This window comes from Arachis ipaensis, chromosome B1, assembly GCF_059453495.1.
Source record: "Arachis ipaensis isolate K30076 ecotype BB chromosome B1, ASM5945349v1, whole genome shotgun sequence".
NCBI lineage: Eukaryota > Viridiplantae > Streptophyta > Magnoliopsida > Fabales > Fabaceae > Arachis > Arachis ipaensis.
The window spans coordinates 140,153,251-140,167,140 of NC_142436.1; the positions used below are offsets into that span (position 1 = coordinate 140,153,251).

A 13,890-nucleotide genomic window follows, 5' to 3' on the forward strand; every position below is an offset into this window, starting at 1 on the left:
GTATATTTCCCACCCCTCTTTCACTCTCACTCTCGCCATTTATCTCCCTCGTTCACTCTCTCACTCGGTCTCTCTTCCAAATTAAATCTGAATGGTTAAAATCTTTCTCCAATAGCAGCCAAACTCTTGAGAGAAGGCATGCAATCATGCACAGCTGCACAAGCACAAGCACAAGCCAAGTTAAGTTTCGCCTACTTTTCTTTTCCTTTCCTGGTATTAATATACAGTATATAACCAAGTCAGTCGCATTAATAATTATCATATTATTACTTTTCCATGTAAATGAGTTTGCGTGGAAAGCCTTTAGGAGTAATTTGTTGGTGTCATTATCGGAGACGGGTGCAACTTTCAGAGTGGCCAATTCACGTAAACAGCAAGGAATTAAAAGAGGAGTTATACTAAGTATGTATTAAAATCAGTTATCAGTATAAAATATATATTAAAAATAAATTAAATTATATATTTATTTATATATAAATATATTAATAATTAATTTTAGTGGCTGATTTTAGTGTACAAATAACATTTTTGTTAAAAGAGAGAGTACGCGTAGCACTCTTTTGGTGATTTGGCTTCACATAAACTCGCCAGCAATGCATGTAGGGTCAGTCTTGGTCAACTCACAGGATCAGTCCAAACCCAAACTCTTACCCACACACATTGAAAGCAAGAAGGGTCAACTTGTATTGTTTGTTGAACAGCTCAGCAGTTCCAAGTCCGAAGCGCCAGATCAAAAACTGGCACAAGTGAAAAGCGTTGAGACTCGGTAGGAAACCAACAGAAGCATAGTAAGTTGATTGGAAGAAGGAGAAGGGTAAGGAGGGAGGGTTGGGATTTTCGGTGCGGTTTCGGATGTCATGGCAGAAAAGTAAAATAGCATATTCCATCTCCGTCTCTTTCGTACCCACTCATACCTCACCACACTTGAAACCAAAGCATCTTATCGGAGATCCTATGCTCCTAACCTTTTCCTCTCTCTCTCTCTCTCCCCTCTAAAATTATATAGATCCTCTAAACAGGAGATTCTCTGAATCGCTTCTCAACCTAATACTATTGACATTTTCTTCCTTCTAAATTTTCAGTGCTCTTTCACTGTTGAACAATTTGGCGCCAAAAATCATGAAGCTCGACAACTCCAACAACTCCAACGGCCAGAGTTTCGCCGGCGCCGACGACGACGTATTCGTGCCGCCGCTCAACTTCGCCATGGTCGATCAAGGCATTTTTAGGTCTGGTTTTCCCGACTCTGCCAACTTCAGCTTCTTAAAATCCCTTCGTCTCCGCACTGTTATGTGAGTCTTCCATTCCATATGCCTCTGCCTCTGCCTCAGCATTTGAGATTCTGAATTTTGAAGCCATCGTTGGGGTTTCTGACTTTCTATCCCTGTGTTTTGATGCAGATGTTTGTGCCCTGAACCGTATCCAGAAGTGACTTCTGAATTTCTCAAGGCCAACGGAATAAAGCTTTATCAATTCGGGATCGATGGATGTAAGGTTTGTATTCTTTTCTGGACCTCAATCCTTGCCTGCCATCACTTGTTTTTCATGCCTCTTGTAGTTGTAAATAATCATTTTATTGTAATTTTTCAAATTCAGAGTGCATCAAATCAACTCATTTTCTTTACTGAGGTCTCATCTAGCTATTGTGATCTGTTCCTGCAGTGCTGCGTACAATTCAAATAGTAATTTGAAGATTAAATTTTCAAAGTGTGTGGAATTTGATGTAGTTATGGTAAATTGCCTTTCTTTTTTATATACTAGCTAAATGAAACGGAGATTGATTTACCGAATGTAAGTAGATGTATTTATGGAAAATTGCCTTGATAGTTGACTTTCATATGCATTTACATTTGGTTTCGAATAGAATCTTGTGGACCAAGAAGCGTATGCCTTTTACTTTTAGTTATCCTTATGGTCCTGATCCTCTTTTATTTCTTCTTATTTGTTAACCAGTTGCTTATGAAGTTTAACTATTCGCTAATAATTATAGATAAACATTTGATTGCTCCTTTAAAGTATTGGATTTTGTTATATCCAATTAATTTTTAAGTTGCAAGCTTGATATCTCTTCATGAACTTTAATATTTGTTTTTACTGTATGTTTAATTCATTGTATTGTTGGCATATTGCGTTGGAAAGAACCGGTTGTATATTACAAGTTACTGATGGTTTTGGTTCAAATTGCTTACATCTTTCAAGCCTATCTAGGAAAAATTACCGCTTTTTTTTTTGGGGTCTTGTGAAAAAAATTGCACCTTCAGTCCCTTATGTTAGCAGACATCACATCTCTATTTAACAAATGAACTAAAGCCGGAGTTCTGGAATTAATTCTTTGTTCCATTCCCTGTCAAAAGGTTAATCTAGAATAAGCATATTAATATTTGATGTCATTGTCAAAGTTGTGCTGCATTTAAGATGGATATCACAAACTAAACTCTTTACCGACACCACCTACTAATAATAACACATATTAGCTGAATAATCCACCATAACCAAATGTCCAAATGTGGAGTCATTAAAGGATAATCCAGGGCTTGCAGGACTGATATCATAATGGCGCTTTAAGGCTTACTTGTGAATCCGATGTTTATTTGTGGGATTGTTTCACATAAAGCAGCAAAGGTTTGGGTATGGAAAACGGTCTTTAAAACCACTCGACCTTGGCTTAGTCAATAGGAACACTTCAAATTAAGTTCACTTCAATGTTAATGAGATTCAAAGCACCGGAGTGAGTAGCGGCATTTTTTTCAAGAACTAGTCCAGTTAAGCCCCTCTTGCAGTTTAACTTGTCTAATGCAGACTCTCCTTATGAGATCAAATTCTAAAGCAGGAAATTTAAACTGCATCCCATTATAGAGTTACTCAATTTTTTGCACCCTTCAGTGATATTTTTCTAGAGGCTATTGTAGGATTTGTAGCTTTTTGCCAGTAAATGTTGGTTATCTCTTAAACATTAAACTACAACAAACACCCTCCCCAGAATTTGTTATTCTTCCTGAGTGAATGCCAAGGGAGAAAAAGCAGAAGTTTAAGAAAGTAATGTTTAACTTATGTCTGAAGTACACTAGGTTATACACATTGATAACATATATGCTGTGGACAGGAACCCTTTGTCAACATCCCAGATGACACAGTTCGTGAAGCTTTGAAAGTAGTCCTCGGTATTACTCTCTTGAACTAAACTACTTGTATAGTAGTTATAGCACAGCTTGTTTAGTAATTTGTTTCCTTGATCTTTGCATGCTTTTCTTGCCCAGATGTCAGGAACCACCCAGTACTAATTCATTGTAAACGAGGGAAGGTATTCCGCAATCACTTTCTCCCTTATTTGAATATAATAGTTTTGAATTATCAATGCATCTGATCCTTTTATACTTCTACAATGATGAACAGCATCGCACTGGTTGCCTTGTGGGATGCATCAGAAGATTGCAGAAATGGTGCCTATCTTCTGTATTTGATGAGTACCAAAGGTTTGCAGGCGCCAAGGCCAGAGTTTCGGATCAGAGGTTCATCGAATTGTTTGATATTTCTTGTCTCAAGTCAAACCCGCTCTCATTTTCTTGCTCCGGGAAATAGAAATTGAGAGAGTATTTTAAAAAGTTGCTGCTTCCTCCCGCGGTAGATATCCGTGATGAAGAGAAGTATAATCACTAGTCACCAGTCTTTATCCTTTTTAGCTGAATTTCAGGGCAGTTTTATTAGAATTTTTAACGAAATGTTATGCTTCCTGGGTTTTTTTTTTCTCTTTTCCTTTTCCGTGTCAATGTTGGATACCTGGATCTCAAATTTAGCAATTCATGAATAAAAGACTACATACTGCTGACTACTGCTTTGCCTTCTTAGTACAAGATCCAGTAGCAAATGAAATATGAAATTTAGCATGTGTTGAGACCCTTGAACATGCTGAGAACATTATTAAGTATAAATAGATGATTAATTGTCATGAATAAAAGAAGTGCATCTGGGAATGAACAGAAGAGTTCACATAGATATGATTCTCCCTTCTCCAGTTCCCCATTCGTTTTTTTATATTATTCTCCACCGCGCAGGAAGGGAAGAAAAACACTGAAGAAAGATCCATCTTCAAAACTAACAACAAAAAAGAAATGCCAAAAAAGAAAAAAAAAATGTAGACGAGGAACAATCGATTCGCCAACCAAACAGATGACGACCGAAACGATGACTCGCCCCTTATTATGCCTCAAAGTTCATACACGATTGCAGAGACACTTATCAGCCTCTTCAATCTACTATAGCGAACTGAGGCTTTCTTATTGAACAAAAACATTTACTAAAGTTTACTTTTCCTACGACGACAAAAACATAACAAAACAAACAAAAACCTTAATTGCCAGCGCCGGGTGATTTCTACGCCGTAAGACTGGTAGTGAATAACTAAACATAGAGTGGGGGAGTCCGTTCACTGAAGCTATTTATAGAGTTCTCAAATTGGTGCAAACCCTATTTTCCCTAACGAAAATGACCAACCCACTTTCTATATTTACCGAAATAGCCATGAACCCTTAAATCTCTACGTGGTTGATGTTGAAGGTCAACACATGTTGGGAATTATTATTTAGATCGAACGGTTTAGGACAAAGCCACGAGGGACCCACATCATAACAAGAAACTGATCGAACAAATCTAGGGTTTCAAGCTTGACGAGTTCTCAAAACCCCAAATGACCCCCTTTTTTCTTATTTTTCTTTCTTTATTCACCCCCACTATCATCTTCTTCTAGACATTTCCGCTCCTACTGCCCCAAAGATTCAACTTTTTGGAATAAAACTTGAGCTTTCATCTTCTCACCGGTAAGTGTAACTCCCTCTTGTCCATCTCTCTGTTTAGTCCGGAAATATTGCCACTTTGCTGGTTTTGCATTGATTTTGATTTAGATAAGTATTGGTCTGGGAGCGAGTGTGAGTGATTGTGTGTTGTAAGAGAGAGGATTATAGATGGGGAAATCAGGGGGTAGAAGAAAGAAGGGTGGTGGTTCAAACGCAAACTCAAACCCAAATTCAAACCAAGCCTCTGTTGATAGTTCAGCGGCACCACCACCACCACCAGTGGCTAATGGAGGAGTGGAGTTGGATTCTTCAATTTTTTTGAAGAGAGCGCATGAGCTGAAAGAGGAAGGGAATAAGCGATTTCAGAACAAGGATTATGCTGGCGCCCTTGAGCAGTATGATAATGCTCTTAGACTCACCCCAAAATCCCACCCAGACAGAGCCGTTTTCCATAGCAATAGAGCAGCTTGTTTAATGCAGATGAAGCCCATAGATTATGAAACTGTTATTGCTGAGTGCACCATGGCCCTTCAGGTCCAGCCTCGATTTGTCCGGGCACTCCTTCGAAGGGCCCGGGCTTTTGAGGCTGTAGGCAAGTATGAAATGGCTGTGCTAGATGTACAGACCTTGCTGGGAGCTGACCCTAATCACAGGGATGCTTTGGAGATTGCTCAGAGGTTGAAGACTGCATTGGGGCCTCGACAGGAGGCCCAGCAGGACCTCCACAGTCGCCCCTCCCCTGCTGCCCTTGGTGCTTCTGCTGTCCGTGGTGCCCCTATTGCTGGTCTAGGGCCATGTTTGCCAGCCCGGCCAGTTCAAAAGAAGGCTGCAAATTCAGGAGGTGCATCAGTTGTGTCGCCTAACAACAAGCTAGACCGGCCACAAGCTGTTTCACCATCTGAAAATGGTCCTGATGGCAAGTCCCAGTTTCCAAAAGTTGTGTTGAAGTCTTCAAATGGTCCCGCAAAGCTTCCTAATATGAAAAATGAAAACCAAAAGGAACACTCGTCTCATTTGTCCACTATTAATGGACAGTGTTCGGAGGTCAGAGTTCGGTGGAGACCATTGAAGCTTGTTTATGACCATGACATTAGACTTTCCCAGATGCCAGTGAATTGCAGTTTTAGGGTTCTAAGAGATATAGTGAGCAAAAGGTTTCCTTCATCAAGTTCAGTTCTGATCAAGTACAAGGATAATGATGGTGATCTGGTTACTATAACCTCTACTGATGAACTTAGATTGGCAGAGTCTAGTGCTGATAGCCATCTTCTGAAAGAACCTGAAGCAGATAAAAGTGATTCCGTAGGGATGCTGAGACTACATATTGTTGAAGTTAGTCCTGAGCAAGAGCCTCTTCTGCTGGAAGAAGAGGAAGAGAAACCTGTTGAGAATGAGGAGATCAAGGTAGATGAGAATGGGTCTCATTCATCTCCGAGTGAATCTGCCCATGAAGTTCCTGATACTGAGGTTGATAAGATAGGGAAGGAGGCTCCAAAAGAAAAATCCGGAACCACAGAAGATGCTGAAAGCAAAGAAGTGGAGATGGATGACTGGTTGTTTGAGTTTGCTCAACTTTTCCGCTCACATGTTGGTATTGATCCAGATGCTCATATTGATTTGCATGAGCTTGGAATGGAACTCTGTTCAGAGGCACTTGAGGAAACAGTAACCAGTGAAGAGGCTCAGGAACTCTTTGACAAGGCTGCTTCAAAGTTCCAGGAGGTGGCCGCATTGGCATTCTTCAACTGGGGAAATGTTCACATGTGTGCAGCTAGAAAGCGGATCCCATTAGATGAGTCTGCCGGGAAGGACGTGGTAGCAGAACAGCTTCAAGTGGCTTATGACTGGGTCAAGGAAAAGTATTCTTTGGCAAGAGATAAGTACAATGAAGCACTCTTGATTAAACCAGACTTCTATGAGGGACTTTTGGCTCTTGGGCAGCAACAATTTGAAATGGCTAAACTTCATTGGTCTTTTGCTCTGGCTAAGAAAATAGATTTATCAAGCTGGGATCCAACAGAGACGCTTGAACTTTTCGACAGTGCAGAGACCAAGATGAAAGCTGCAACTGATATGTGGGAGAAGCTGGAGGAACAGAAAGCAAATGAGCAAAAGGACCCCAATTCGACAAAGAAAGATGATTTGTTGAGAAGAAGAAAGAAACAAGGTGGAGGGGCTGCTGAAGCCGAGTCCTCCGGCGTTGGTGGTCCAGGTGATATATCTCCAGAAGAAGCTGCTGAGCAAACAGCCGTCATGAGATCCCAGATTCACCTCTTCTGGGGTAATATGCTTTTCGAAAGATCCCAAGTTGAATGCAAATTAGAGATGAGTGGTTGGAAGGAAAAACTGGAAGCTGCCACTGAACGCTTTAAGCTTGCTGGAGCTTCTGAAGCGGACATTTCAATGGTTCTAAAGAATCACTGCTCAAATGGAGATGCAAAAGAAGGAGATGATAAAAAGATTGACAATCCGCAACCCAGTAAGACTGCTGAAGTAGAGAACAATAAGTGATATGGCTTTGAAATCCCATTCACATCTGTTCAGTGGAGCCTCCAATGAAGACTCTGCACAAAGAATACCCATTTCCCTTGTGTGCTCAAACGGGATATCTGAATTCTTTTTTACATAGAAATTCAAAACTTAGGGTGCCTTAACTAGGTAGTTTGGGTTTGCCATTTTTCATCTTGTTTTCTCTGAATTTCTCAGTGATATGATGAAGGGAGATTATTTTTGAACATTATTTACACATTTATGATGAGTTCTACTAATGAGTTTCACTTGCTAAAATATCAGTCGTTCTTGCCCCCATTCACTCTTTTTATCTGTGACAACTTTCTTTCGTTTGTCTTGCTAACGGTTTGCATGGTTTCCTGTTCTATGACAGTTTTATAGGATTAGCTTGCTTAAATTCATACCTCTAAGAGACATAGTAAGTGTCAATTGTAAATTCAATTATTTATTTGTAACAAGATGCTCAAGAGATTTGTAGTGCCCTGAAAAGTAAAGCAAAAGCATGATGCAATCAAAATATATGGATACCTACATACATTGCCTTCTAAATCCTAACTCTATTCGAGGGACATGGGCCAATAGTTACTTTGATGGATTGATTCTCACACTTAGTGGAGAACTATGGCTTTGGTTGACATATTGGATGTCACATGGATGAATAGTGAATCGGAGTAGTCTATGTGATCGGTTATATTCCATGGCTGCCTCTGTTCAGATAGATAGGTACGAATCTCTTCCACGTTTCCGCTTATATCTACTTGATTACGTGTCACCTCGGTTTTCCTTTGTTGGAAAAAAGTTGTACAGTATATATCCAAATAAGTCCTTAAGGAATTTTGGTTATATTTGATTCGATTCGATTCGATCTGCATTCACTTTTAGAATTTATCAAAAAATAATATTGAAATTTTTTAACCGTGGCAAAGAAAATTTCATAATTTTGAGGTAAAAAATTTTTATCTGTGATATAGTAATTTTTTAACTATGTCATTTCTAATTAAATGATGTAATTTTTTTTATCATTAAACTAGTTGAGTGGTATTGAATTCATATCTAAGAGGTTTAGTCATTCTTGTATCATTTGTAACAAATTGATATATATATATTTGTACCAAAACACATTTGAACGTATTTTGATGGTTGAGTGAGTTAAAATTTTGGACTTGTGATTTTTAAAAAATTGTGTCATTTACTAAAAATTTCTATATTATCTCCAATTATATGATATATTTTTGTTAATACTGAATTGATTGTGTGATATTGAACTAATATATAAGAGATTTAGCTATTTTTGTATCATTTGCAATAACTTTATGTGTCTTTTAAGTTTAAAACACATTTAAATATATTTTGTTAATTAAATGAGTCGATTTTGAACTTGTGGTCTTTTAAAGATTTTTGTGTCATTCACTATAAATTTCTGTGTCATTTATAAATAAATGATGTGTTTTTATTATCGTTAAACTAATTATGTGATATTTAACTAAAAAGAAGAAGATGGAATGATGATGATAATGAAAAAGAAGAGGAAAAAGAAGAAAGATAAAAAATCAAATGAGAAAAGAAAAATGAGAAAGAGGTGATGGTGGTAATGATGATAACGATGACAAAAGAGGACGAAGAGAAAAAAAAAAAAGAGAAGAAGAAGAAAAAGATGCCCAACAGCGATATATGTACGAAGAAAAGAAAAAGAAGCACATACGAAAAAAAGAAAAAATTACGTGGAATGACTTAATTAAATTTGGATAAAAAATTATTTGCTTGTGTAATTTTTCCCTGAAGAGAATGCATGCATTATTATTACAATGCGAAATCAGAACTTCTCTTAATGGTGCTATTGCAAATTGAAATCTAAATGCATATATGGTCATTCTTACCCAAGATTCTTCTACAGTGCATGGCTTACAATCAGTATTTCTACAGTAATAAAACTTAGTCCTGTGTTGTTGGTGGATACTAGCCCATCAATCAGTTCAACATACAACCTTAACTGTTGTTGTATGCATCAAAATTTTCCCCCTTTTATGTTGATGACTTGCATTCTAATATATCTATCTATTCTTACTTGTCAACTTATCCAACTGAATTCTGAGCAATTATTGCAGCATAGGCCGGGTAGTGGGCATATTTTCAATAATAACAATAGGGTGGTCCCAACAGAGAGCTATGTGTTATGTATGAGTTATGAATGGTTGAATTTGTTCAAACAAATTCTTTTAAATCTGATTAATCAATGGTACCATAGTCCATTATTAGCTAGTTATCTCATTAACTATGCTGGCCTACTTTTTTCTTCCAACTCTAATCCTCACCAACTTTGGATCTTATTAATATTATCAACATTATGGCTTTTTACCTGCCCCGTATCAAGGGTTTTATTAATACTAATTTATATTATATTGTTTCATTCAGTGACTTTCAGTTCCTCAAATTAAAGGGGATCTTGCATTAGAATGCGAACCAAGTTAGTGGGGGAATTTAACTCCTTGATAAGGGCATAGACGTTTCAAAGCACTGATCAGTGACTTATACAGTGTTCCACAGATAATTGACAAAGTAAATTTAATAATTAACCACGCGAGAGTAACTACATTGGTGTATCAGTGTATGACTGTTTTTGGTTTTGAGAACAGATAAAATAAGACACTAAGAACAAGACACAAAAAGAGAGACACACAAAAATTAATATTTTTGTATTTTGTTTGGTAATAAATTAAAATAAATTATAAAAATTTAATTTATTTTTTTTCACAAAAAAAAATTAGCAAGAAAAATATAATTATGAAAATTTGATAAAAATAATAAAAAAAATAAAAAATAAGTTGTGTCTCTTGTTAGTGTTTTTATGTTCTTGTCATAAAAAATACAAAATATACTACTTCCTGTCTCAATGTCTATCTATAAATAAATGCAGCCTATGTGATCTATATACTGATCTATATACTCTCTGACTCTCTGTCTCCCTTTTTTAAAGGACAAATAGGTCCCTGACCTTTTGCTCTACGGACATTTTTGTCCCTAACCATTGAAAAATACTTTTAAGTCCCTGACCTTCACAAAACTTGGACGGATCAGTCCCTCCATCCAAATGCCTCCGTCAGGGACTGATCCGTCCAAATGCCTCCGTCAAGGACTGATCCGTCCAAGTTTTGTGAAGGTCAGAGACTTAAAAATATTTTTCAATGGTAAGAGATAAAAATGTCCGCGAGACAAAAGGTCGAACCTATTTGTCCTTTTCTCTTTTTTTTTTAATTTAGTCTATGTGAATGTGGGTATTGGTATTGAAGCGTAACTTTAATCCAATCGCCTATACAATAAATTATAGTGATGTAAATATTTAAATTAAAGGGTGGATTCTAAGTATATTTCATTGGCTAAGTATATGAATTTGCACAATAGTATGAGGACCAAAAAATAGTATGAATTGGTACAGATTTATAATCACCATTTGATTTCATGAAGGAATGGGCTAGATAAACCAACAAATCACAAATTCACAATTTTGGTCTAACAAGAGTTCAATTTTAAATAAAAGAACTTTCCAAAAGATTGAATAACATTGTATCTTCTTAGATTTATTTCATCTGATAAAATGTATCGTTTTAAAATTATTTTGATGATTTTTGTAATATAGAAGAAATTTCCCAGCAAAATAAACTTCCGATCAGAAATTAAACATAATAAACCAATAAAAAAAATTAAGAGAGAGAGAGAGAGAGAGAGAGAGATTTTCTTACAAAATGGGTAAATCAAGTAACGAAGACGATGCATCAATAATACAAGACATAACTTAGCCACCACATACATCACACACAAATAAACTCTATAATCGAACATCTATACGATGGACATCAATTTGGAAATATCTCCATCTTTTTTCAAATTTTTAATATAATTTTATTTTCATCAATGTAAGTTTATTATAAGCAATATAGTACTAGATTGATATGCTACACATGTGCGTGATCCCGCTTCCACATCAGCCAATGATATATAAAAAAAGACACTGACAGCAGCATGACATAAATAGTATACAATAATGCTTCAAAGTTGGTTCTTTCAGGTTTAGACAGTTGCAATGGGACCCACCAGATTGTTAACATTTGGTTCCACAGCCTTCATAGCTTCAAATCTTGGCTCTTTGGCCTCGAATTTAAGGCCAGCATATAACTTCATATAATCATCAAACACAAATTTAGGGTATATTATTTCGCTTCTCTCGTTTTCCTTCACCAACGCCGGTGCCGGAGAAATCACTGCATCATTCCCTGGGTTGTAGAACGAAGCCAACGACATTCTGTTCCCATCCGTTTGAGCAATCACACGATGCATCACACTCTTGTATTTACCATTGCTAATCACCTGTTACTATCGCAAAATTAATAATTCAGACAAGGTGAAATCTTATATGCCTATTAATGTCGAATTTTTGTCCAACTTATTTTTTATAATAAATTTTAAATATTTAAAATTTATTAATTTTACAATCACACATCAAACTTTTAAGTATGGTAGCAAATATTTTCAGATAATCATTAATATAATATAAGATAATCCAATTAAATGTATGCATAAAATATTTTATACATGTAAAATTGCCTTTTCAAAAAATTTACATTTATAGGAGGTGAATTGCTATACTTTGGGGTTAATAAAATTTTAACTTTAAACTTTCGAGTTATAAAAATTTTAATATCATGTTATAAAAATGCTTATTTCTTTTAATCTTAGACCGATAAGAGGAGACGCCAATAAATTATAGTTCATATTCTCCTCATACTCAACTAAGAGATTCCGGGTTTGAATTTCTTTATTTTTAATAAAAAAAAAAAAAAAACCTGATAAGAGGAGGCACGTGAATACATACCTCTAGTTGGTCGCCGAGATTGACAACAATGGAATGGCGCAATGGCGGGACATCAATCCAGTTTCCATTCTTAAGAAGCTGGAGCCCACTGACCTTGTCATCTTGGAAGAGAAGAATGATGCCACCGGCATCAGTATGGGCTCTGAGGCCCTTGATCAAGTCGGGCTTAGGACAAGGAGGGTAGTTGCTAACTTTGGTTCCAAAGTTTGGGCCCTTAGATCCATTGAACACCTTCTTCAGGTACCCCTTCTCAAGCCCAAGATTCTCACACAGCAAATCGAGAAGCAACTCCGCCAGCTTCTCAAGTTGCAGTGCAAATTCCTTCATTGCCTTCCTGAATTCATCGTCCAGATCGGGGATCTCTGACATGTTTGAAACAGGAAGATGGCGCAGAAACAAGGTGCTTTCCCAATCTAAGTCACTGATTTCAGACTCAGCAGACTCCAAACCCTTTCTCGCCACCATTTCTTTGAATCTTTGCTCCATACACTTCTTGTAATGCTCTTTTGTTAGCCTTTCCACCGTGTCCATCAACTCTATCGAGATTCCATGATTAACCAACTTCACAAATACAATCAAATCAAATCAGAACATAAAAAGTGATCATAATAATAATAATGGAGCCATGGAGGTAGTGTATATATAATGCATACCTCAAAGAAACCCCAGTTCTCGCAGGCATGTTTGATGTTGTCCATGGTTGTAACTCTATCTTCGGTGTTAAGCTTTCCCATGTCAATAACTGGAAAGGCCTCCATGTTTTTGCTTGCTTTGTTTTCTCTGAGTCTCACAAATCAAGAGAGGTTTGTGTTGTGGGTGGGACGAGTGAGGGAGTGCAGTTTCATGAATTTATAGGCCTTGCTCTTCCATCAGTTAGCTAAGGAAACAAGAATATATTATTATTTATTTGAAAAAATAGGAAACTATTATTGAAAAGTTTATGATGATGTTGCCTATCTCATAGTTTAGCACTTCTCATTCACACATACAATTCTACAAATTTAACTCAATATAATAATGCGTCAGTTGAAACATATATAGTAACTTACTGTGTACCGTATGTTTTGCTCAGTTAATTAGATGAGTGGTCGTGGCTACTGGCTACATTTTTTTTTTAATGTAAAGAGCTCAACACTCTAGTGGAGGAGCAATTAATACAAACAACTCTTATATTATCTTCGATATAGTTATCAACAACATGAGTTATTTACAACACTATTCTGTAGTAAATGAAAAGAATTGATCCACGCAATCTCTAATTCCTGTTATCTTGCTGTTAAAGATGACATCATTTCTGCGTAACCAAATAGTCCATATAACTGAGAAGAACCCAACTAGCCAAAATTTGGGCAACTCTTGTCTCATCGGTACAGATCTCCAACTCTCAAATTGCTCTTTCAAAGTATCGGAGACCATTCATTCCTGCCCCAAACACTAAGATCCAAGCACACCACACCTGTCAAGAGTACTCACAAGTAATAAATAGATGTTGTAAATTTTCAACCTCTTTCTTACACAACACACATAAAACATCACTCTGTTGTAGGTTTCTCAATCTATGTAGTCGATTCTTTGTATTGACCTGGCCTACCAAAGCAAACCAAATAAACAATTCCACTCGCGGTGGAACACTAGAACTAGACCTTTCCAAATCTCTTTTGTAAATCTGTATCTCAAAAGCTCCTCATACAAAATCTCTTCCTGTAAAACCGGTACAAATGA

General features: G+C 36.8%; 3 protein-coding genes and 1 non-coding gene across 7 annotated transcripts; 2 read left to right on the forward strand and 2 right to left on the reverse strand.

The window, feature by feature from the left end:
• Window positions 1-593: 593 nt before the first annotated feature.
• LOC107636548 (inositol diphosphatase DSP1) lies at window positions 594-3,829 on the forward strand. 4 transcript variants are annotated; one of them, XM_016340066.3, is made up of 6 exons: window positions 594-766; window positions 1,083-1,292; window positions 1,401-1,494; window positions 3,104-3,161; window positions 3,258-3,301; window positions 3,394-3,829. In XM_016340066.3, exons 1-6 carry the CDS (start codon window positions 594-596, stop codon window positions 3,577-3,579), a joined length of 765 nt encoding a protein of 254 aa, XP_016195552.2. In that variant the 3' UTR covers window positions 3,580-3,829. The 4 variants fall into 4 exon arrangements, with proteins under 4 accessions (XP_016195552.2, XP_016195546.1, XP_088358060.1 ...); XM_016340060.3 differs by having other exon boundaries at window positions 693-788; XM_088501934.1 differs by having other exon boundaries at window positions 711-814.
• A 133-nt stretch (window positions 3,830-3,962) lies between these two features.
• PHOX2 (Octicosapeptide/Phox/Bem1p (PB1) domain-containing protein / tetratricopeptide repeat (TPR)-containing protein) lies at window positions 3,963-7,577 on the forward strand. The gene has a single exon (XM_016340042.3). It carries the CDS (start codon window positions 4,959-4,961, stop codon window positions 7,299-7,301), a length of 2,343 nt encoding a protein of 780 aa, XP_016195528.1. The 5' UTR covers window positions 3,963-4,958; the 3' UTR covers window positions 7,302-7,577.
• LOC148578608 (small nucleolar RNA snoR111) lies at window positions 4,131-4,256 on the reverse strand. The gene has a single exon (XR_015902761.1). It is a non-coding gene; the product is annotated as a small nucleolar RNA snoR111 (small nucleolar RNA).
• Window positions 7,578-11,040: 3,463 nt separating the features above from the next.
• Window positions 11,041-13,078, reverse strand: LOC107636528 (1-aminocyclopropane-1-carboxylate oxidase). Its single transcript, XM_016340032.3, has 3 exons — window positions 12,822-13,078; window positions 12,169-12,729; window positions 11,041-11,663 (listed from the first exon to the last, which is right to left on the reverse strand). The coding sequence occupies exons 1-3, from the start codon at window positions 12,924-12,926 to the stop codon at window positions 11,367-11,369; spliced, it is 963 nt and encodes a 320-aa protein (XP_016195518.1). The 5' UTR covers window positions 12,927-13,078; the 3' UTR covers window positions 11,041-11,366.
• Between the last annotated feature and the right edge of the window lie 812 nt (window positions 13,079-13,890).

What these genes read in the sequence shown, in the direction of transcription:
- LOC107636548 (XM_016340066.3), top strand. Translation starts at nt 594, where the DNA reads ATGCATGTAGGGTCAGTCTTGGTCAACTCACAGGATCAGTCCAAACCC. An exon ending in TCGGGATCGATGGATGTAAG is followed by an intron (nt 1,495 to 3,103) that starts GTTTGTATTCTT and finishes TGCTGTGGACAG; the next exon opens with GAACCCTTTGTCAACATCCC. An exon ending in AGCTTTGAAAGTAGTCCTCG is followed by an intron (nt 3,162 to 3,257) that starts GTATTACTCTCT and finishes TTTCTTGCCCAG; the next exon opens with ATGTCAGGAACCACCCAGTA.
- PHOX2 (XM_016340042.3), top strand. Translation starts at nt 4,959, where the DNA reads ATGGGGAAATCAGGGGGTAGAAGAAAGAAGGGTGGTGGTTCAAACGCA.
- LOC107636528 (XM_016340032.3), bottom strand. Translation starts at nt 12,926, where the DNA reads ATGGAGGCCTTTCCAGTTATTGACATGGGAAAGCTTAACACCGAAGAT. An exon ending in AGAACTGGGGTTTCTTTGAG is followed by an intron (nt 12,730 to 12,821) that starts GTATGCATTATA and finishes GTATTTGTGAAG; the next exon opens with TTGGTTAATCATGGAATCTC. An exon ending in ATCTCGGCGACCAACTAGAG is followed by an intron (nt 11,664 to 12,168) that starts GTATGTATTCAC and finishes CGATAGTAACAG; the next exon opens with GTGATTAGCAATGGTAAATA.